Source organism: Octopus sinensis, linkage group LG22 (genome assembly GCF_006345805.1).
Source record: "Octopus sinensis linkage group LG22, ASM634580v1, whole genome shotgun sequence".
Classification (NCBI taxonomy): Eukaryota; Metazoa; Mollusca; class Cephalopoda; order Octopoda; family Octopodidae; genus Octopus; species Octopus sinensis.
In genome coordinates this window covers 15,284,075-15,309,074 of record NC_043018.1, presented here as the reverse complement: position 1 = coordinate 15,309,074, position 25,000 = coordinate 15,284,075, and the positions used below count along the sequence as shown (strand labels likewise).

The window sequence follows — 25,000 nt, the reverse complement described above, 5'->3', positions numbered from 1 at the left end:
AGCCTTCTGGTTTCCCAGACCCCAGTTGAACCGTCCAACCCATGCTAGCATGGAAAGCGGATGCTAAATGATGATGATGATGATGATGATGATGAATGTTGTTCAGGAAAAAGGCAAGGGCTAACACAGCTTGACAATGATGCAGGTATTGTCCATCAGAACACAGAGCGGTGGAATAGTTACTGGAAGGCGTTAACAACCTCCGTCATGTCTGACATTCTAATAATTTCCCTAAGCACTACATTTGTACTTTATTGACCCCGCAAAAGAATGGAAAGAAAAGTTAACCTCCGTGGAATTTGAACTCGGAGCACTGAAAGCTAAAACAAGTACTGCAAGCCATTCTACAAAACACCCTAACAACTTGGCCGTTTGTCCACTTTCTTAGAGATACTCTTTTACTTGTTTCAGTCATTTGACTGTGGCCATGCTGGAGCACCACGTCTAGTCGAGTAAATCGACCCCAGGACTTATTTTTTGTAAGCCTAGTACTTATTCTATTGGTCTCTTTTGCCAAACCGCTATGTTACAGGGGACATAAACACACCAGCATCAGTTGTCAAGCGATGTTGGGGGGACAAACACAGATACACAAACATATACACATACACACACACACACACACATATATATATATATATATATACTCTTTTCTCTTTTACTCTTTTACTCTTTTACATGTATATATACATATATATATATATGTGTGTGTGTGTATATATACATATATATGATGGGCTTCTTTCAGTTTCCATCTACCAGTTCCACACACAAGGCTTTGGTCGGCCCAAGGTGCCACGCAGTGGGACTGAACCCGGAATCATGTGGTTGGTAAGCAAGCTACTTATCACACAGCCACTCCTATTAATTAATCATGGCTGACTTGAATACATTTCATCATAGCTTTGCCTCATTCAGCACTCACCTCTGGCAAACAACATCTTATGTGTTTGTGTGTGTGTGTGTAAATATGAAAGAGAGAGGTGTATAGGGTATGAAGGCGTGAGTAGCCTTGTTTTCTTTTCCTCCATTCTCCTTTGTCACTGGAATTTAAAACTTATGCTTCAGCAGGCGCACAATCACTCACCTTAAATAATCCTCTACATAAGTTGAATATCTGAAGGCGTGTGTAAGCGAATACATTAACTGCTTCTACTACTACTACCACACCTCAAATGATAATAATAATAATAATAATAATAATAATAATATTAATGATGATGATGACGGACTCTCCTGTTGAAGACGATGTGTAAGTGTTCAGCTTTTTCAATGAATGACCTGCACAAATGATTTGTTTTACAGTGACCAAATGCATGTGCTGTACACGAACTCACTCCTTCCATCAAATGAATATTGTCTAAACAGGTGCACCGTGTATCACGTGTCAGGTGTCAAAATGACAGTAGACTAATGTGAAAGGAAGTGCTTTGCTTAAGAACACAATGCACCACTCACTCCGGTAGGTGAAACCATGAGTGCCACACCCTAACCACTAAGCCATAATAATAATAATAGTAATCCTTTCTACAAGGTCTGAAATTTTATCGGAGGGGGCTTAATTTATCGACCCCGAAAGTCGACTTTGGTAGAATTTGAACTCCTCAGGCTGAACAACCTGAGGGAACTGCAGCAACTATTTTTGCAAAGAAGGTGAAATCAATGGCATGGGAAAAAGCACATGAACGATTGGCAGATAGGTGGGAGCAGAAATCTCTGCATGGCAAATATGTGGCCCATAGCAAACAAGCTGATGTTGACCAGAAGCACACTCATCAGTGGCTACAAAGCTCAGAGCTAAAGGCAGAGAGTGAAGGCTTCATCTTAGTTGCTGAAGATCAAAGCTTATTGATCTGGAACTACCAAGCCAATATGAAGAAAACTGGTGTAGACCCAAAGTGCTGATTCTGCTCAAATGTGATTGAAACAGTGGACCATCTAATCTCTGGGTGTAAAGTCTTAGCACCAGTGGAGTAGAGATCAAGACATGGAGATATGAGTTGGCCAATACCTACAACAGTTAATATGTGATATGTCCTGTATTATGATGATGTAACTTTGTCGTCTGCGTGACTCGTTCATACGGCATACCTCGCTGACTGTATTTCTTTATTTGGCACATAGGTCAAGATACAGAAGGGGATGGCACAAGGACAGACAAAATACCACAGTGGGGACAAAAAACATAAAACGAATGAATGAGAGGTGAATAATAATTAATGAGGATGTAATGGCTTACTTGAACCCCACTCTCAAGCAGTAACATTTAACTGTTTCAATAAAAAGTTTTTATATAATTTTTTCTCTTTTTATTTCCTTTTAGCATTGTATGTGTAGTCTATTTTAACAAAATTTAAAAGCTTACTCACGCTTTACAAGGTCATGTATGGCTTTAAATATACATAATCTACAACAGGCTGTAGGTCGTCGAAATCTACCGCCACTTCTAATGGGTCTATGTTGGTTCCAAACCATTCTTTTAATTTTCCAAACCTCTCTTGGTCTATTATTAGGTTGTCCCAAAAGTTCGTAAACACTTGCGAAAATTGAATTTTTACTCGCCAAGTACTAACAAAAACAACAAAAATTATTCCTCAAAATAAAGACCATTATTTTCCAAGACTTTCTACGAACTTTTGGGACAACCTTATACTTTGCCTTTTGCATTTTCTGTGTCAAGCTCTGCTGGTAATTTATCTCTAATTACCGATTTGAATTTGGTAATTTTCCTTTCTAGCGCTGTACTTTTTGTATATGTTACCATACACCATTTATTTTTCTTGGGCTTTTTAACCGTTTGTTTCTGTGGTGAACTTGGGTTATCTGAGTAAGTTCCTTTTTGTTTCCTTTTGTTGGTGATGCTGATGGAGGTGTGTACTGCATAAGCTCTGCAATGTCCATTTCACACTTTTTATCTTTTTTGGACTCTTCAGAGGTGAGTTCACAAATTCTTTTCTTTTTCTCCTGTCCATCTCCATAAATGCTTCCTCAACTTCCTCCATGCATTTCTCACTTGCTAGGGCCACCACTCTGCTCCTTTTGGCTTTCTTCATTTTTACTGTCTTTCTGGGGGCACCTTATTCTCATGTATCCCTTCTCTCCGCATTGATAGCAGGTTGCTGGTCTTCCTTCCACCACCACCCTCAACCTCATGTCCTCCAGTAGAATCAGCTCTTCAGGGATTTCATTCAAATCTTTTCGTCCAGCCTGAATGACCATTTCTAGGCCATATCCCCATCAATTTACCTTCTTTGTCCTTGTCATCTCTGGAGACATAGGTGTATTTTTCATCATCCTTAAACAAACCTTATTCAGGGATCTTTTGAATGGATGGGCTTCTTGACCAGAAGAAAATTCTAACAGCCCCACCTGCAAAGCCATGTGCTGTATATCTTGATATGAAATTAATATGTTGCACACATGGTTGTGAAGTATGTGCCTAATGTACCCTTATCAGATGGGCAGTCAGTACCTGCCAGGTACTTTATTTTACAGATCCAGAAAGGATTAAAGGCCTTAACATGAAACTTATGTAAAATCTCTTGGCAAGGTATAATGTCTTGCCGTGGCACTCACCTCTGGGGTGTACAGTTACTTATAACCAAAACAGTTGCAAGCCAATGAGTGTGATTATGTTACTGTTGTACTTTTGTCTTTCATTTGTTAATACATTTTATTAGTTAATACGCACATCTCTCGCCTTCTAGCACTGTCAGTCTTACAAAGTATAATGTTTGACCTGCTGTCATCCTCAATATCATCATCGTCACCACCACCACCACCACCACCACCACCACAACAACAACAACAATAGCTACAGCAACAACAACAACAACAACAGCAACAGCATCAGTGGCTGCTTTTTATATTTGTAGAAAAACGTGTATTTCACCTAGTATAAACTTAGCAAAATTTGCTACTGATGTTTTTGCTGAAGGTGATGATGATCCAGACACATCAACGCCATCAGTGAAATAACGTTTGACTACCAGACCTGAACATTCAGAGTGTTCCATTACAATTTCTTTGTTAGGGTTGTCTATTCATATCATTACAGGGATTGCTGTGACATTACAAGAATGTCAACTTACTAAAAAATCTGCATGCATACACACACACACACATACACCAAATGCAAGACATGCTTTATAAGGACACCTCTAAATGATCGGTTGATCAGCTAGAAATAGTAGCCTCTAAATTTCTTAAAAATTGCTCCCTAGAGTCTTGAGATATGAAAGCGCCCACTGAACAAAGTAATCCATGATAGCACTTAAGATGTGGGATAGTTATGGCTAGAATGCATTTTATCATTGAGTTGCTTAATCAAGGTCAGTGTGGAACAAGATAACAGTTACAACACTATACATAGTTGAGGTTGTTTAATGCAGTTTTTCTCAACAGGAACAATATGTCCCCACACCTCACACCTACACAGGGCCCTTCTCATATTTGAAGGGAGCTTGTTTGTATTGCATTGGAGAGATAAATGAAAGACATTTACAACATAGGTATAGGAGTGGCTGTCTGGTAAGTAGCTTGCTTACGAACCACATGATTCCGGGTTCAGTCCCACTGCGTGGCACCTTGAGCAAGTGTCTTCTACTATATCCTTGGGCCGACCAAAGCCTTGTGAGTGGATTTGGTAGACGGAAACTGAAAGAAGCCCGTCGTATATATGTAAGTATATATATATGTGTGTGTGTGTATATGTTTGTGTGTCTATGTTTGTCCTCCCAACATCGCTTGACAACCAATGCTGGTGTGTTTACGTCCCCATAACTTAGCAGTTCGACAAAAGAGACTGATAGAATAAGTACAAGGCTAACAAAGAATAAGTCCTGGAGTCAATTTGCTCGACTAAAGGTGGTGCTCCAGCATGGCCACAGTCAAATGACTGAAACAAGTAAAAGAGTAAAAGAGTAACTGTTTTATATGGTTTTCCTGAGACCCTAAGAGAAGTTCTTAAAGAAGCCATGACCAAAATTGGTTTAAAAGGGTTGGTTTATAGTTTCACACTCAAAGAACTTGTTTCCTTTGTATAAAAAGATTTCGATTGTCATCGATTTCCATAGTTATGACTGTTTAGAGCAGAACACATGAACACATGAATGTCATGTTAGGCAGAACAATATTATAATTTATTTTTATTCTTTTACTCTTTTACTTGCTTCAGACACTTGACTAAGGCCATGCTGGAGCACCACCTTAAAGGGTTTTAGTGAAAGAAATCAACCCAGGACTTATTCATTGTAAGCTTAGTACTTATTCTGTTGGTCTCTTTTGCTGAACCGCTAAGTTACAGGGAAGTAAAGACACCAACATCAGTTATCAACCGAAGGTGGGTGGGGAAACACAGACACAAAGGCACACACACACACACACACACACACATATATGTATGTACACATATATATGTGTGTGTATATATATATATGGGAAGACAAGAAAAGACGTCAACAAGAAACTATGACATTAGAACCAGCCAAGCAAAGTCTTCACTACATTTGCGGCACCTGCCAGAGGGAGTGTTTGTCCAAGATAGAACTACACAGCCACAGCAGGAGATGTATTAGGACATGAAATGTAAAAGCTGGACTAGATTAGTTTATGCGCAACTCCATTGTCTCCCAAGACAAAAAGGATGCCAACAATATATATGTATGTATGTATGTATATATATATACATATATATATATATATATATATATATATATACACACACACACACACAGATCTTCTTTCAGTTTCTGTCCACCAAATCCACTCACAAAGCTCTGGTCGGTTCGAGGCTATAGTAGAAGACACTTGTCCAAGGTGCCATGCAGTGGGACTGAACCCAGAACCATGCGGTTGGCAAACAAGCTACTACCACACAGCCACTCCTACGCCATTATGTTCACTTACATAGCGGTTCGACAATAGATTTTGATAAAACACAAGCAAGACAACAATAAGTACTGTATTGAGCCTGATCAAAAGCAAGTCCTTGAAGCCAGCGAACTGGCAGAAACGTTAGCACACCGGGCGAAATGCGTAGCCGTATTTCGTCTGCCATTACGTTCTGAGTTCAAATTCCACCGAGGTCAACTTTGCTTTTCATCCTTCGGGGTCGATAAATTAAGTACCAGTTACGCATTGGGGTCGATGTAATCGACTTAATCCGTTTGCCTGTCCTTGTTTGTCCCCTCTATGTTTAGCCCCTTGTGGGTAGTAAAGAAATAGGTCTTTGAGGACTTTGATCTATCATGATCATAACCCAGTGATTAAATCAAGAAAAAAAACAAATAATGAATAAATAAATAAAATAGATTTTTTCTAAATTTGCAGCTCCAACAAATCTCCTAATATTTTATTTTAAAAAAATAATAAAAGGAAACAATCAAAAATTTTCTTAATGAGAAGAGAAAAATGTGGAGTAAACTGAAACTTACTGTGTCTTCCAGTTTTTGGGACTGTCCTGGTTTTGAATCTGCTGTTTCAACTTCAAACTTAAACTGCTTTGCATAATTCGTTCCTTGGTTTGGTGCATACAGACTAAGTTTTGAAATCAAAACAGGATATTCATAGTAGATTTCAAGCCATTCTCCAGCTGTAGTCTTCGCAGAACACCATCCTTCAAAAGTGTCTTTTTTAAAGGTTTAAAAAAGAAAGTAAATGAAATCATGGATATATTAACTGACATTTTTTGCAAATAATTTAGTTTTGACTACAAAAATGAATGTCAAATAAGCAATATCATATAAATTTCTAAACTTATTGGCTTTAATTAGTTAATTTAATTTAATTTTATATTTCACTCTACATCCGAATCGTAGCCAAAGCCAGTGCTGCCTCAACTGGCTTCCATAAAATGCACCATCCGAATTGTGGCCGATGCCAGCGCCGCCTCGACTGGCTTCCGTGTCGGTGGCACGTAAAAAGCACCATCCGAATCGTAGCCGAAGCCAGTGCCGACTTGACTGGCTTCCATAAAATGCACCAATCCGACCGTGGCTGATGCCAGCCTCGCCTGGCACCAGTGCAGGTGGCACGTAAAAAGCACCCACTACACTCATGGAGTGGTTGGCTTTAGGAAGGGCATCCAGCTGTAGAAACTTTGCCAGATAAGACCGGAGCCTGGTGCAGCCTTCTGGCTTCCCAGATCCCCGGTCGAACCGTCCAACCCATGCTAGCATGGAGAACGGACGTTAAACGATGATGATGATGATGATGATGATGAAATTGTAGAGTGAAATATAAAATTGACCCGCCTGGCTACATGACGAACGAAGGTAAGCATTGCTTTCTCGTGATAGTAGCAGTTGTGAAAGAGGTTATATGGAAGACTAGAGTGAAAGGTATAATGTCAGACACCATGATCTCTGGCACTAAGTAAATTACTTAGCTTTTGTACCAATTACTGTATTCCTTACACAAATGTGTGTGTATATTATATGTATATGTGTGTATGTGTCTTCTCAATGGAAATGTAACCATAAAAGGGTAGAAATCTACTCATAAGGTTTGAATTATGCATCAACAATAACACAGATGGTCTGGAAGCTTTAGACTTACAAGCCAGAACAGAGCTTAGCTTTAGAAACATATATCATCATCATCATCATCATCATCGTTTAACGTCCGCTTTCCATGCTAGCATGAGTTGGACGGTTCAACTGGGGTCTGGGAAGCCCGAAGGCTGCACCAGGCCAGTCAGATCTGGCAGTGTTTCAACAGTTGGATGCCCTTCCTAACACCAACCACTCTGTGAGTGTAGTGGGTGCTTTTTATTTGCCACCGACACAGGTGCCAGACGAGGCTGGCGAACGGCCATGCTCGGATGGTGCTTTTTATGTGCCACCAGCACGGAGGCCAGGCAAATAGAAATTTTTAAACAATTGATACTTCTCATGATCTAAACACACACACACACACACACACACACACACACACACACACACACACATATAAGGCTACTGGCATGGCCAAATGGTTCCAAAGTTCAGTTTGCAGCTACAGTTCAATACTTCTGCATCATATTTGACTGATTTAAGCTTTACAACCGAAGCTAGATAGATGGACAGAAGCTGTTCATCAGATAAACTCTACTTGTTATTCCAAAAGTTCATTCATCACACAGTATCAGGTTGATTCTGCCTGAGACTCCCATTAAAGGGGTGCATGTGTCTTGGGAATACTCAGCCACTTGGCATGCTAATTTGGTGAGCATTCAGTTGTCCAATCAACTATATATATTAGCATGTATAAGCGCAGGAGTGGCTGTGTGGTAAGTAGCTTGCTAACCAACCACATGGTTCCGGGTTCAGTCCCACTGCGTGGCATCTTGGGCAAGTGTCTTCTGCTACAGCCCCGGGCCGACCAATGCCTTGTGAGTGGATTTGGTAGACGGAAACTGAAAGAAGCCTGTCGTATATATGTATATATATATATATATATGTGTGTGTGTTTGTGTGTCTGTGTTTGTTCCCCTAGCATTGCTTGACAACCGATGCTGGTGTGTTTACGTCCCCGTCACTTAGCGGTCTGGCAAAAAGAGACTGATAGAATAAGTACTGGGCTTACAAAAGAATAAGTCCCGGTGTCGAGTTGCTCGACTAAAGGCAGTGCTCCAGCATGGCCGCAGTCAAATGACTGAAACAAGTAAAAGAGTAAAGAGAGAGAGAGAGTGTATGCTTGTACCTACTTATATACATATCATGTGCATATATGTACATAGTTTATACATGCACATATCTACTTACATATATGTATCTAAATTTACATCTACATGTTTGTACTCTCTTTCTCTCTTTCATTCTGACTTTCTCTCCCTATCTTTCTCTCTATCTCTTCTTCCTCTCCTGTCTTTTTCTACTGTGGTAGCCAAATACCTCCTGTCTAGTAAGATGCCTCTCTCTATCGCTTACTTATACTCTAACATCTCACCTGGCACAAAGCCACTTACTATGGTTCCACTCCTTCTCCCAGTTGAGAGGTCTTTAGTGGCCCTGCTGGTACTGGTGCCTTGTAAAAAGCACCATTGCTGGTGCCACATACAAAAGTACGCAGTACACTCTGTAAAATGGTTGGCATTAGGAAGGGCATCCAGTTGCAAAAAAAACATGCCAAAGAAGACAATGGAGCCTAGTGCAGCTCTCTGGGTTGTCGGCTTCTGTCAAACCATCCAACTCATGCCAGCATGGAAGACAGATATTAAATGATGATGATGATCTGTTTGTCTATCTGTTTGCCTATCTATCTATCTATCTATCTATCTATCTATCTATCTATCTATCTATCTATCTATATATATATATATATATATATATATATATATATATATATATATGGTGGCGTTAGGAAGGGCATCCACTGTAGAAACACTGCCAGATCAGACTGGGCCTGATGCAGCCTTCTGGCTTCACAGACCCCAGTTGAACCGTCCAACCCATGCTAGCATGGAAAACAGACGCTAAATGATGATGATGATGATATATATATATTTGTACAGAAACAATTGTAACCAGGTGTTAAGGATGTGATAAACTCTATTTGTCGTCTTATTGGATATATCACATCATCATCATCATCATCATCATCTCCTTTAATGTCTGTTGTCCATGGTGGTATGGAGTCGTCTGTTTGACCAGAGCTGGCAAGCAAGTAGGAAAGCTACACCAGGTCCCAGCCTGATTTGGCCTGGTTTCTATAGCTGGATGCCCTTTCTAATGTCAACCACTTTGCAGTGTGTGCAGGATGCTTTTAACTTGGCAACAGCATAGGGCTCTTGTAGGAGCATGCATGCATACATACATACATAGCTTGCAGCCTTGTGTACTGGAGTAATAATCTAAGTAGGTCATGGACCATCTGGGGTCTATTTCTAGCGGACTGGTGTTGAAGTCATTCAGCACCCTTATTATAATTTTATTATATATATATACATATATATGTGCGTGTGTGTGTGTGTGTGTGTGGTGTGTGTGCGTGTGCGCGTGTGTGTGTATAAATATATATATATTCCATTATTAATAATATAAGGGTAAATAATTATTAATTTCAAAATCAACAACTATTTCCGGGTAGATTTCGGTATGGAAATATAACCATTATCAGTTATATAGTTTTTCGGTATGTGGCTAAGAAACCTGTTGCTTGCCCTTTTTATATATATATGCAGCCCACTTCTTGAAAAAGGTTGTCCATGTGAGAGTAAACATACATTTATGCACACACAGATATGTGCATGTGTGTGGGTGTATGTGTATATATATATATATATATATATATATCGTGACCGACCAGTCTATCAGATGTTGCTACACATCGCTGATCACAATGCGCTTCGCATTGTTTTAGCCTTCAAATGACGCCACCCCACTGGCTAAGCGAGCAGGCCAACAGAAGAAAGAGTGAGGGAAAGTTGTAGCGAAAGAGTACAGCAGGGACCGCCACCACCCCCTGCCGGAGCCTCGTGGAGCTTTAGGTGTTTCCGCTCAATAAACACTCAGTCTGGGAATTGAAACCGCAATCCTACGACCGCGATTCCGCTGCTCTGACCACTGGGCCATTGCGCCTCCACACACACACACACACACACACACACACACACACACATATATATATATATATATATATAAGATTGGCATATATATATATATATATGCCAATCTTTCGTCTCTAGTAGACCTTTCCGTCGATTTCCGTAAAAATTTTTTTTTTTTTTACATATGGGCTTGCGGGAACTTTTGAAGTAATGAGAGCGAAAGAGACAAAGAGAAAGAGATTGTATGACGAGGGAAGTCTTTTGAAGTTACCGTGCATGGGAAGCATTGATGTACATGTGTGTGGTGTGGTGTTTGATGGAGTGTGGGAGACAGACAGTATGTTGTGTAAGTGAAGTGCTTCTGTTAGTGTGTGTGAAGAGACAGAGTAATGTGTGAAAGAAAGAGATAACTGAAATTTTTTACTCGGTGTATGTGTATATGTATGTATATTACTTCAAAAGTTCCCGCAAGCCCATATGTAAAAAAAAAAAAATTTTTTACGGAAATCGACGGAAAGGTCTACTAGAGACGAAAGATCGCCATATATATATATATATATATATATATATATTATATATATATATATATATATATAAAGAGAGAGAAGAAAGAGAGAGAGGGAGGGAATCCTCTTTAGTTTAATGTCTTATTACAGTAAGCTAAGTGGAATTAATTCAATCGCAATGAAATGAAACTGGAAACGTAATCCCAGCCACTCGTCCACAGCAACAAAGTAGACAACAAAGTTCTTACGGATTAAATTATATGAAAAGACGAGCTGAAGGTAGAAGAACTGTACCAGAAATAAGGAAGTTTAAGATGGAAACGAAAGTTGCACGTGACCCAAAATTCACGTCAAACACGCGCTAACGGTTTCTTTTTTATTTATTGTTTAAGTATTTTTTTTTTTTTTTAGGTTTGTGTTTTCTCGCTCGGCTAAAAACGCTGTGACGAAATTTAGATTTTCACTTTTAATACAACAGCCGTTCGTTGTTGTTATTTGGCTTTTAACAGCTTCTGCGTCTACAGGGTCCCATTTTAAATTATGGAAGATCATAATGTAGAGTTGCCGCAAAGAAAAGAAAACAAAATGAAGGTAAAAGACCTTGTCATATTTCAAGATATCCGTCCGACCTATGAGCCGAACGAAAATGTCACTCTTACATATTCTTTAAAATATTCATTCACTCCGAGTTTGGACGATTGGATTGGAATTTTCCCCGTAAGTTGGACTTCAGTTAATGATTGTGTCGATTCAGTTTGGTCAAGCCACCAATATTTAAAGGAAACGAATAATATTAGAAAAGTCAATTTCCAGTTTCAATTTCCCTCAAATAGCTCCTATAGCTATGCTTTTGCATATTTAAACAATCGCTGCGAAGTTTTAGGTATTAGTTCACCATTTAAAATTATAGCCAACGATGAAGATAAAATGAATGTCTCGAGGCCACTCGACACTTCTTTAAAAGTCAACGATGAAATTCTTCAATGCCGTAACAACTGGCTACCAATGATTCAGAAACGAAGAGAAAAAATCACCTCTGTCCATGATATCGTGTATCCCGTTCCATCTTGTCTGAAAACGGCCAATAACTCAGAAGTATTAACACAAAATATCGATGATACTTTAAATGTTCCATCAGATGAAAACAAATCGGAAAACATTAGGAAACCGACGGAATTTATTAACTTGTATGATCTGTGTAAAGAAAACTCCGGCGTTGATAATTTTGTTAATTGTAAATTAAACGAAATGAACATTACAGAGAAGCAAAGTGAAAACAAAGTGAAAAATGATGAGAAGAATCTAAAATACCTGGACGAGGAGCCGGTTAAATCAAAGGCACTTCTGAAAAGAGGAAATCGTGACGTCATAGCGTATACCCCGAAAACCAGGTCTCTGTATTACCCGAGGGAACTTTACATGCAAAAATGTTTTCTAAGAAATTCGTGGAATGTTCACATGTTGAGTAAACTTAAAAAGCTGCCGAGCAATGTTACTTACCCCGATGACTCATTCAACATGTGTAACAATAAAGGAAGAAAGTTAAGAATCTGTTCAGAAAAGGAATCAATTAAAACAGGTAATATTTTTGAAGCACCAACATCAGAGTGTTGTGAGCTGGTAGACACGAAGGAAAAAGAAAATGCTAATCTCAACACACAAGTATTATCCAGAGAAGAATATATTCATCTGAAAGAGAGCCTTACCTATTATAAGAATCTAACAGAATCCAATCTGCTAGAAATTGAAAAATTGGTTAAGATTATCAAGGATCTACAAACAGAGGTAGAATGTGTCAAGGGAATAAAGTTTGGTTTTGAGTGGAGATTAATGAAACAGGGAAATGATATTGGCAAACTGAAGGATCAATTGAAAGGAAGCGTTGAAAATCATTGGAAACAAGTAATGGCCCTTGAGAAAGAAAAAGCTTTGTTAAAGAGACTCAACTATGATCTTCAGAAAAAAGTAACTGAAACTTTATCCGAACTCGATCAAGTTAAAGTTTGTAATACAAACATTACCAAGAAACTACAGTCGATGTTAAGTTCTAGATTTTCATATGGTTCTTGTTCATTCGATCAATTAAACCAGACTGTTGACAATTTTAGCAATATAGAAAAAAAGACTAATAATTCCGATGAATATTCCATCAACATCAGGCCGTATTCTTCGGATGATTCTTTTCAAATTAATTCTCCAAGCAAAAGAAACATCAGTGAGAAACCTTTTCAGAATGTTCTCGAGAGCTATGGAACAGCTAACATGAAAATGCCATTACAAAGTTGCGATTCTTTCAAGAGAAATCAAGAAGAAAGTGACAATCATAAATTGGATATATTTAATACCACAAATAAGATGAAAAACCTTGCCTGGGACAAGCAAACGCAAGTTGAAAACAAACCACTTCCTTTCTGTGCTTCATTTCCGTTTAAGAATGTCTGTAAGTTCAATTCAAATTCATTGAAAAAATTCTTCAATTCGCAAAACAAACCATTTCGTTCAAAGACGGAGGAAAATGACTTTACACTGACAAAATCAGACAGACTTTTCAAAACTAATAAATCTACGAACACACCGACACCCAAACCGGATCCATGTTCAGAATCTTTAGATTCTGATACGGAATTAGAATTGTCATGTAAAAGTCGGGACTGTAAGCCAAAGTCTGGCTTTCACTCGATTGAAATGAAGAAGTCTAGTCACACGACAGCTACAAACACAGAGAAACTTATCATGGACGTCGTAAATAAACATAAGACGGAGTGTTCCGTATCATCAACTGATAAAAAACAGTCTGACATCGAAGAACTAAGTTATGATAACAACGATGAAAGCTTAATTGATATGAATTTCCCCAATGATACGCCTGTTAACTCAGATTTTCATTGGTGGTCGAGTGAGATGTCGTCAGAAACAGAAAGTATTATTTCATTCACCGAAGAAAAATCTGATTCCGATTCACTGAGTGAAGACGGTACTACTGCCAAAGAAACCTCTGTGGAAAATTCTCCGTGTCTTCAGAAATCTGGGAGCAATTCTTTTATTGAATCTATGTTGGAAAGAGAAAAGAAAAACTTTGCGTCCTTCAGTTCATCTTTAAATGATCAATTTATGTCAACTGCTCAGCGTTCGCAAACTGACTGTAACTTTTTGGCGAAACCTCAGAATCTGCGAAAGATTTCTTCTGAAAGCCAGGAATTATCGCAACCTAATTTACAAGGTACTTCAACCCCAGACCCGGATGACTCGGTGTTTTATTCGACCATAGATGGAAAAGAAAAAGAAATCAAGTGGAAGTTTGCCGATTCCTCGTGGGAGGATAACCCAGACCAAGAAAATTTTCCTTCTAATTTGAAAAAGGCTTTAAATGTAAATTACCAGTCCAAAAATACCAACACACCATTTTCTTTATCTCCATTGGAACACGATTCAAACGAAAGCGGGATGTTTGCAAATTTGTTCGGCAGTGAAGGTAAAATGGAGAACAACTCGAAAGGTAAAACCGTCAAACTCCAGCCGACAACGAGTAGTAAGCGAAGAGTCAGGAGTGATTTAAAAAGCAAACGGAATTTGGTAAGCAAGCGAAAAGGCAAACCGACTGGTTTGGAAGACATTTCCAAACCCAAATCCTTGCTAAGCAGTGCCAACGAGTCAAAAGTTCTTGCGGAGATAACAAACACTATTGGCGAAGAAACAGATAAATGTCAGTAATAGAAAACGGTAATATTGCAGCTTACACACATATAAAGTAAAGTGTGTGGTGGGTGTATGTATGTATGCGTGCGTGTGTGTGTGTGTATATATATATATATATATATATATATTTACGCACGCACACACCTTGTTTTTTTTTCTGCAACAGAGAAAAAAGAAACAACTGAGTTTTGTATGAAAAAAAAAAAAAAAAATAGGTGTTAAAAAGATGAAAAAAAAAAAGTCTTAATAGTAAAACCTCTTCTGTGGATACATCCATATGTATATACATTCTGACATACACGTGTGTGTGTGTCTGTGTATACATATCTATTATCTATCTATCGATATATATATATATATATATATATAATATATATATATATATATTATATATATATATATATATATACATGTATTTATAAAATCAAAATAAGCAACAATATATATTTGTATATGAAATTACGTTGACTTTAAAAAGACTGAGTTTCGGATTTGAAGAAAAAAAAGTCTATTTTTGTCTAATTTAGTTTTTATTAATTTTTATTTCCCATATTTGTCATATATTTTGTTGTTAATGATGATGCTGTGGCTGTAATGCCATTCACATATTTTTTTTTTTTTTCTAAATATTGACTTTTTCTTACTCATTTTTAGAAATCAGTCATAATTCTGTTATTTGTTACATTTTGTGTCGTCGCTTGTGGCTTTGTAAGACACACATTACTGATGAATAAACCAACGGGAGAGAAAGTTGCCCTTCTAGCATAAGGAATCTCTGTTTTTATATAGGTTTTCTTGCTTGAATAACCCAGATAATTGATCGAGTCTTTACATAAGGTAAAATGCGGTCGAGCAAGAGAGTATGTTAAGAGAGTTGATATGAAATCGATTTCTGATATCCGGGTGGTAAACTTGGAAAGAGGATAATTTCACGTCGTTACACCGGTGCAGCGCCCAATAATAATCTGGACGGGAACCTTTACGTTTTTGCTGAGGGTTTTTTTTTTTTTTTTTTTGGTAGACCCGAAGCTATATCAGAAGACAATTGCAGCTCAAGGTGCCACTCGATCAGATCGAAACTGAAAGCCTGTAGTTGTGAAGAGATTTGTGAGTGACGAGGCTGCCCGTTCGAATTTCATGTACAGTCCATTTAGCTTTGCTTTTCCGTTTGCCCAGTTTCACTCAGAAAAAAAAGGGGCGGGGCATCTCGAGAATATGGAAAATGACATTTTGTCTCTGATGTCACCCTCTAAGGTGGTCAAGCGCGAGACTTTGTGTTGAGAAGCAAACTTATAAACCAGTCGACCACTCTGTACTTATTTACGTAAATAAATTATAACAAAAAGGAAGAGATAATCAAAAGACATCAAGCGCATGAATTTAGAAGAAAGAAGCGTGGAGTATATTGAAAGTCACACTCAATGAATTTTCGGTATTTATTGATCACTGATTTTCAATATTGATGATTAGATCTAACTGGTAGATTAGCGTCGACCTGAAACAAGTTTTTTTTTTCCATACATTATTGAGATTCGTTCTTTAAGTCGTTCGATTCAGATCAGAGTTCACTATCTTTTAATTACAATCTTTTTTGCAAGATAGTTTGATTTCTGTGTCTACGAATGTATATTATATTGTATAACCTCTCCACTGGTGCCTGTGTGTGTTTTTTGTTTAACCCAGGTGAATTTAGAAACAAAACTTATTTAAAGTGGACGATCGCCTTTAGAGCTAATGGCAACATGTCCTGCACATGAGATAAGTTCCATGAGGATTATTAAACTCAAGGAAACAAATGGACGAGAGTTAAACCAATATTTAATGCTATACCAGACCAGTCAAAGACAGGAAGCTCAACATTAAAACTGAGAAAGTAAAGAGGTTTGAGAAAAAAAAAATCAGTTGACACCAACAGAATCAAAGCAAGAGGGTAATGGATAAGAAATACGAGCGTATATGGGTATTAGTTTTGAGTTGAAACCACAGGTCACATAATGGAGTAGATATTCTCCCCAAATGCGTGGTCTTGTGTAAAAGTTAATTAATCTTCATTAATAGCATTCGGTGATTAAATTGGTGAAATTGTTAGAGAATCGGACAAAATGTTTTGCGACATTTGTTGAGCTTCTTTACGTTCGGAGCTCAGAGCTCTATATAGAAGTTTGGTTTTAGCTTTCATTCTCATGTGGTGAGGATGATAAAGCTCCAGCCCAGGATCTAGGCAACGGTTTCGAGTCGCCTTGGTCTGAATGTTTCGCGGGTCGAAAGAGGAGGTGCTGAGAATTTGACTACTCGGAGTTACAAACGGTGCCTTTAGACAAAAAGCAGGGTACATGTTACACCCTCGAGTGCTAGTGACGACAATATTTATATTAGTAACCCCGCCATACCTCATGTGTAGGGTTAATTTTGGGTAAAATTACAGATTAATACCCGCACGATTTTCACTAAGAAAAAAAAAAAAACTCGGATTTTTTGCGTGGAATCAAGTACCCTGACCTCCTAATATGCTGGAAATCCCATATTTAGGTTCGGACCCCCCCTCCGGACCAATTCCGAACCAAAATATGGGATTTCCAGCATATTAGGAGGTCAGGGTACTTGATTCCACGCAAAAAATCCGAGCTTTTTTTTTTTCTTTCTTAGTGAAAATCGTGCGGGTATTAATCTGTAATTTTACCTAATTTTGTTGAGTAATACGCATTAGAAAAATAGTGCAGAACACTGAAAGATATAATAAACACTGTTATCAAAACGATAGAGAAGTGAAGATATTCATGGTATTATTTAAGAAGAGTGGTCCCGGTGTGCGCACTCGCACATCCGTGCTAGCTAGTCGTGATTAGTCGATCCTTACTTTGTGTTTTATTTACTTTGTTTAAAAAATTTTTTTATTTTGTGTTTTATTTACTTTGCTAGGTAGTTGTTGTAGGATCGACTAGTCACGACTAGCTAACGCGTATGCGCGAGTACGCGAGTGCGCGCACTGGGACCACTCTTCTTAAATAGTACCGATATTCATTTTATTAAAAAAAAAAAATTTAAAAGAAATTGAAAATTTATATTTACTTGGACAGCATCCGAGAATCGATTGAGTCAAAGAAAGGCCTGTTTGTGTCGAAGAGGCTCTTAAGAAGCCGTTTGTGTTCGAAATAAGGAGTGCTGGAAGAAGAAATAAAGACACAAATGATGGTCAGTACAGGAATAGAAGATTTTCAAAAAAAGAACTTTCTTTTTTCTTTCATTCCCTCACACACACACATACACACACACACACACACACATATATATATATATATATCATCATCATCATCATCATCGTCGTTTAACGTCCGTTCTCCATGCTAGCATGGGTTGGACGGTTCGACCGGGGTTCTGGGAAGCCAGAAGGCTGCACCAGGCTCCAGTCTAATTTGGCAATGTTTCTACAGCTGGATGCCCTTCCTAACGCCAACCACTCCGTGAGTGTAGTGGGTGCTTTTTACGTGCCACCTGCACAGGTGCCAGGCGGGGCTGGCAACGGCCACGGTCAGATTGGTGTATTTTATGTGCCACCGGCACGGAAGCCAGACGGGCGGTGATATATATATATATATATATATACAAATTGAGATAGAGGTTGTAAATGCAACCCTCCATGGGATAACATATAGCCAATATACTGCTAGTGAAGTACCCAACAAAGTTAATACATAAATGTTAAGGATTGCGATGCAATCAATTCATTTACTACACACACACACATATATATATATATATATATATATATATATAAGTTCAGCAAAATTTAGATTCAGATGAATATGGTACTTAAGTTAAAGGCACCAGAATTTAGTATGGTACTATCCATATAAATCAAATGGGGTGATTATAATCAAAATAAGCAACAAGGATATCCAAGGATAGTACAGTAGTACTACTCTACCTTGGATATCCTTGCTGCTTATTTTGATTACACACACACACACACACATATACCATGATACTGTGTGTACTGAGATTCGACAGGCACCTGATATTAAACAAAATGTTAAAACACTTATGGTATGCAAGTCAGTTGTCCCAGTTCTCTGCATCTACATTAGTTGTTGACCATATATGCAGATTGGCTGCCAATTACTTCTGTGTAGCTTGAATTGATGAGACACCTCTGTAGGAATTCAATAATGTTTTACAATTAAGACTGTCCACCGGTTTTTTTTTCCAATCCACCGAGAAATAGCTAAATTAGCCGTGTTTATATATCTACCATGTAACATACAAAATGCTTATATGTGTAAATGTAATTTTTCAAAAAACTGCATTTTTTAAGGAGAGGTGTGAAACTGCATTAGCCCCCACTAAGCTGTTGCTTTATTGGGCTCCCACTCTGGACAGAAAGAGTGGGGCCTTTGGTACTGTACAGTGACATCCATTCTGGTGACTCATATAGCTTTCTATTTAAGAGGTGGCTACTAGACCTTCAAGATCTTCCATATATATATGTACCCTTTCTTTGTCAGTCATATATATATATATCTCTCTCTATATAAACGGCAGTTTGTCTGTGCGTGTTTCTGTGTGTCTGTTTGCTTGTACCCTCACCCTGATCACGGCTTTCAACCGATTCTGATGAAACTTGACACACACATAGCCCAATGTCATAATTCAAAACTAACGCAGCGAAAATTTTGAAAAGTTCCCCCAGTTCTGAAAAAAATCGATAAATTCGACATGGGGTCGACAATCAGAAACACAAACCGCAAACTGTCTAGGGGACGCAACTCCACCTTTTTTAACTAAAAAAAAAATTTATCATAATTTTTTTCCATTTTTTTGTTATTTTTTGGCTGTAACTCTCTAAAAATGCTTTATAGTTATTTCCCTTACAAACCCGAGCAACGCCGGGCAATACTGCTAGTATATATATATACTTTATTTAAAGCAGCAGAAAATTCAACAAAACCTGTTACTCTGAGTTTCACGACAAAATATTCTAGCAAAAACTGTCCGATGAACGGCAAGTGAAACTCAGAGTAACAGGTTTTGTTGAATTTTCTGCTGCTTTAAATAAAGCATATTACTTTACCACTGGTATTTCAGTACTCTTTTTTCCACCTTGTTTCACATTTATGTGTTTACTCCGGTATATATATATATATATATATATATATATATAGGCAGGGCTGGCCTGCTAGGTAGCCGGCCGAATGCTAGAAAGAGATCATCAACGATCAAACTACAAGGGAAATTCTCTAGAGGAAGAATTCAGCGAACACCAGCCCTGCCTATATACACATATATTAGAATTTTCTCTGACTTCTCAGATTTTTTGAATGCTGGACTACTGGTTTTAAATTGATATTAAAATTAATATTAATTTATCTCCCTCATTACTTAAATATATATATATATATATATATATATATATATAAAGGGGTTTGTATGATTGTGTAGAGAGGGATATATATTATTCAAAGAAATTCCAACTCTGTCTAATATTTTATGTTTTATTTATATTCTTTATAATATTAATGTAGAATATAGACTATGTAGTATAAATAATATATATATAGTTGGATGAAATGAAGTATTGATTGTCTTATTGAATAGATGAAATATTGAATATAAAATATTAAGGGACTAGTATACTTTCTTGCATTTAAGCAGTCTTGAAGGTCCTAAGTTGTGACAGGAGGGTTGCAACAGTTGAAACACTCCTGTCACAACCTGGGACCTTCATTTTACTATATATATATATATGTATATATATATATATATATTATGTATACTATACTATATATTCTATATTCTACATTAATATTATAAAGAATATAAATAAAATATAAAAAACAGAGTTGGAATTTCTTTGAACAATATATATCCCTCTATACACAATCAAACACACCCCTTATATATATATATATATATATATATAATAAATAATAATATAGGGTGAAATTAATTAATTTGGAATAATCATTAATTTCACCAAGTAGATTTCGGCATGTAAAAGTCCCATTCGAGGAAGGTTTAAGTAATACTAAGTAATTAAGGGTTTAGCAACGATTTGCCTCACCACACACCGAGTTTAGAAATAGCAGTCAAAGAGTTATGGCTATTCTTTCTACTTCTCCCTTTTAAGTAGAAAGAATAGCCATAACTCTTTGGCCTATTTCTAATTCGGGGTGTGGTGAGGCAAATCGTTTCTAAACCCTTAATTACTTATATATATATATAATAATATATAATATATATATATATATATACCGGAGTAAACACATAAATGTGAAACAAGGTGGAAAAAGAGTACTCAAATACCAGTGGTAGAGTAAAATTTTTTATTTAAAGCAGCAGAAAATTCAACCAAACCTGTTACTCTGAGTTTCCCGTTGCTGGAAACTCAGAGTAACAGGTTTTGTTGAATTTTCTGCTGCTTTAAATAAAGTGTATATATATATATATATATATACATATATATATATATATATATATATATATTGTGTCAATTGGACGGGAAAAACTTCCACCAACGCATGGCACTCCACAGCAAATTTCTTGTCTTGATGGTAATCCAAATTTTCTCCACTAGTAGCCTTTTCCTGCAGCTCCCAAAATCTCTTCCGAAACGAAATAAGGTCATAGCATTTAAATATTCCACGTCCAGGCACAAAATTCGACATAATAATTATATCTTAGTTATAAATGGACTTTCAGGCAAAAGACTGAAACGGTCTTCTTCCAATTGGCAGACGACACCGTTGGAGGCCCCTCGTATCATTAAGAATATCTGACTGGGGAAACTAAGTTATCGCCCTTTGTATCGTCTGGTTTTCCGTTTGTTGATATTCCCCGAGTTTCCCCTTTTCCGTTTGTTTTATTCTTTTTTAGTATAAAATATTTAAAAATAGATGAATCTTCCTAATTTTTTTTGCATATTTCATTTGTTTTGGATTTTATTTCCCATTTTCTCCTAACTTTTTGTTTTTTAAATTAAGCGTCATTTTCTTTCTGGAGAGTGCGTTTCCAATGAGCGCCATATATATATATATATATATATATTATATATATGTATAGGTATGTATGTATATATATATATATATATATATATATATATATATATTATATATATATAGGTATGTATATGTATGTATGTATTATATATATATATGTATGTATGATATATATATATATATGTATATGGTGTATATATATATATATATATATAATATATATACATACATATATATATACATATATATACATATGCATATACATATACATATATATATATATATATATATGCCCTATATAATATAATACAAAATGGGACAAGAACGCAAAACTCCGGACAATAGGTGATACAAAAGGGAGAACAAAACATCCATATACACGATACAAAGAAAACAAGGACGGGTCATTCGGAGTTTTCTATCTTCAGTCAAGAACCAGATTATCCTCACAATTTCGACTGATTATTCTTGAGATTGCTCCAATCTGGCCAAACCCAAGGAAAAACTAAGCTAAGAGCATTAGATTCCTTGGAAGAAAGCATTATATCATTGTATATCTTTCGCGCTTAGTCTCTAAGCAGTGGAGTCTCATATTTTTACCCTCTTCCAGTAACCCATCTGCTACACCAAGGCAAATAATCTTGGAGCAGTAGCATTGGAGTGTTTCGAATTCCGCTGTGTATTCCAGGTTTTGTGGCGACCATAATTGGGATCAGTAATTCAGAACGAATAGAGAGACAGCACCATTTCCTTTCTCAGTGTACTGGAATGATCTCCAAAACCAACCAGCCCATTTACTAGTATACACACACTGTAAAAACTTAGCATTTTAAAAGAAATACTTAAATCACACGAATTATATAATAAAGTCGCTGCAACATATACTGTAAAGCCGGGTTGTGTGTCTTGACTCTAAGAAATGTGAAAGACATTCCTTACACACATATGATTGCTTGTCCGGCATCAAAGTTGTTCTGGGGAAACAGACACGCATATCAATATGCGGTTTGTTTTTTAATATGAATAGTATGAATAAATATATTTTTTGATATACCGTAAATCCTCGAGTATAGTCCGCCCTTGAGTATAATATGCAGGGGATTTTTAGGGGGCTGTACTCTGAAAAAACCTAAACCTTGTGTATAATACGCACCCCTTCTCTAACTTGAGTCAAGGAGGTCTATATAACGTCCTTGGTTTGTAAAATTGTAAACGGTAACGCCCTTCATTATTATTGTATATATAACATAATGCAAATGTGTAGCTTTTTTGTGCATTTTGTTTGCAGAAAATAAAGAAATAACAGTAATAACGTTTAATAAATGTTGCTTATTGCAAGTTATGGATGATTCTTTTATGACTCATTGCTTTCAGGCTTCTTAAGGTATTTTCGCGCCGACATCACAAAATGCATCTGAATCAAACATTGCCGGACAGCAAATAGAGACTCGGACATTGCTTAGAAAATATTTTTCATTGTTAACCTCGTATATAGTACGCACTAGGGATTTTGACCCTCAAAATTTTTGGGGGAAAATGCGGATTATACTCGAGGATTTACGGTATGTTCACTGCATGAATTTCTTCGTATGTGTGTTTCCCAACACGTTGCAATTTCCATGTTGTAAAATATCCAGATTTACAAAAGGTGTGTGATATAAAGGAGTACCGAAAAGGCTTTTATTGTTTTTAAGTGCGTGGGGCAGAAGTGAAAAAAAAAATTTCAAAAAAAAATTTTTAATAAAAAGTACCCCACGATCACCAAATCACATTGAAGGCCTTGGAAAACTTCCTGTCAAAACGGAGAAAATTAAACCTATGTGGATGTCTTGATACGAAACTCTGCCACAATAATTTCTTCTCCTTAACTGCAGCGGGATGGGTACTGAAAAGTCTAAAAGTAGATGGTTTTTTTTTTGCATATTCAGAATCTCCGTTGGAGACGTCGGAATCTGTAGAAAAAAAAAAGCACAAAGAGGTGGCATGCTTATTCTCAGTGTCTTCACACACACACACATATGTAATTAAAGAGGTTCAAACGGGGAATTATTCCATTCAATGCCTTTTTATTAGAAACGTTTAGACCTTTAGCTGTTATTTTTAGCATAAAGAGTTTTCCGGTGAGAACTTCATTTGCTTTCATTGCCAGCCGCTTCAGTGGAAATCTACGGATGCACAAATGCCCCAAAACGGAGAAGATTAAACAAATATAGACGACTTGTTTCGAAACACCCCCTAGTGGAGAAAAGTTCTCAAAAATAGCCCCCGGGTGTTTTCCCCGTAAATTCCTATGTCTTTGGAATCTACATAGTCCGAGGTATATTTGTAGGTAATTTCATTGAAAAATATCAATTTTCTTGAGAGTTAAGACGAATTGAAGTGGACATCGGTGAATTTTCCAAAATTCCCCATTCACTCCTAAAACACTTAACCTCAAAAATTTTGAATATTCAGAATCTACACGATATAACATATATTTATAGAAACTTTCATTGAAAAATATCCATTTTTCTCGATGTTATGATCATCTAAAGTAGGCGGGTAGCAAAAATCTGTAGTTATGCCATCGATAACCTCCATTCAAATATACTTATCTTTTCACAACAAATTCCTACATAATCCTTGTCTACACCCTCTGAAACGTAATCTCAGAGAGTATTATTTGAAATTAAGTATTTTTCAGAAAGTTATGCGGAGACATATTTGTTTCTTTACTGCCCACAAGGGGCTAAACATAGAGGGGACAAACAAGGACAGACGAAGGGATTGAGTCGATTATATCGACCCCAGTGCGAAACTGGTACTTTATTTATCGACCCCGAAAGGATGAAAGGCAAAGTTGACCTCGGCGGAATTTGAACTCAGAACGTAACGACAGACGAAATACCGCTAAGCACTTCACCCGGCGCGCTAACGTGTCTGCCAGCTCGCCGCTAAATATGCGGAGACATATTATTACAAGTTGGTTGGGCACACATCGGTTAAAAAAAACCCTTCATCAAGTTTTGGTTTTTTGAATATAGTTAGACTGCCCTGACATTCAGCTTTATGCTTAAATTAAGTAGATATCTTATTGCAAGATATTTTGTGAAGAATCTGTTTTCAGCTAGATCTTCTACCTCCTCAACACTTTCTATATACAACTTCAGGTTATTGTAAGTTTTAATTATATAACGCAGGCTCAAAACGAAGTAAATTTTTTATCTCCCACAAGGGGACAACATAGATAAGGGACAATACAATCTGATTAGTGTCAGATAGACGGATGGATATAACAT

General features: G+C 37.1%; 1 protein-coding gene across 1 annotated transcript in view; it reads right to left on the bottom strand.

Annotated features, from left to right (window-relative positions):
* Positions 1-25,000, bottom strand: part of LOC115223111 — a 305,641-nt gene that overhangs the window by 266,399 nt on the left and 14,242 nt on the right. The window contains exons 2-3 of the mRNA XM_036512142.1: positions 17,800-17,892; positions 6,435-6,628 (exon numbers count right to left, since the gene is read on the bottom strand). Of these exons, the coding sequence (XP_036368035.1) occupies positions 6,435-6,628; positions 17,800-17,892 (287 nt within the window). The remainder of the gene's footprint in view (positions 1-6,434; positions 6,629-17,799; positions 17,893-25,000) is intronic.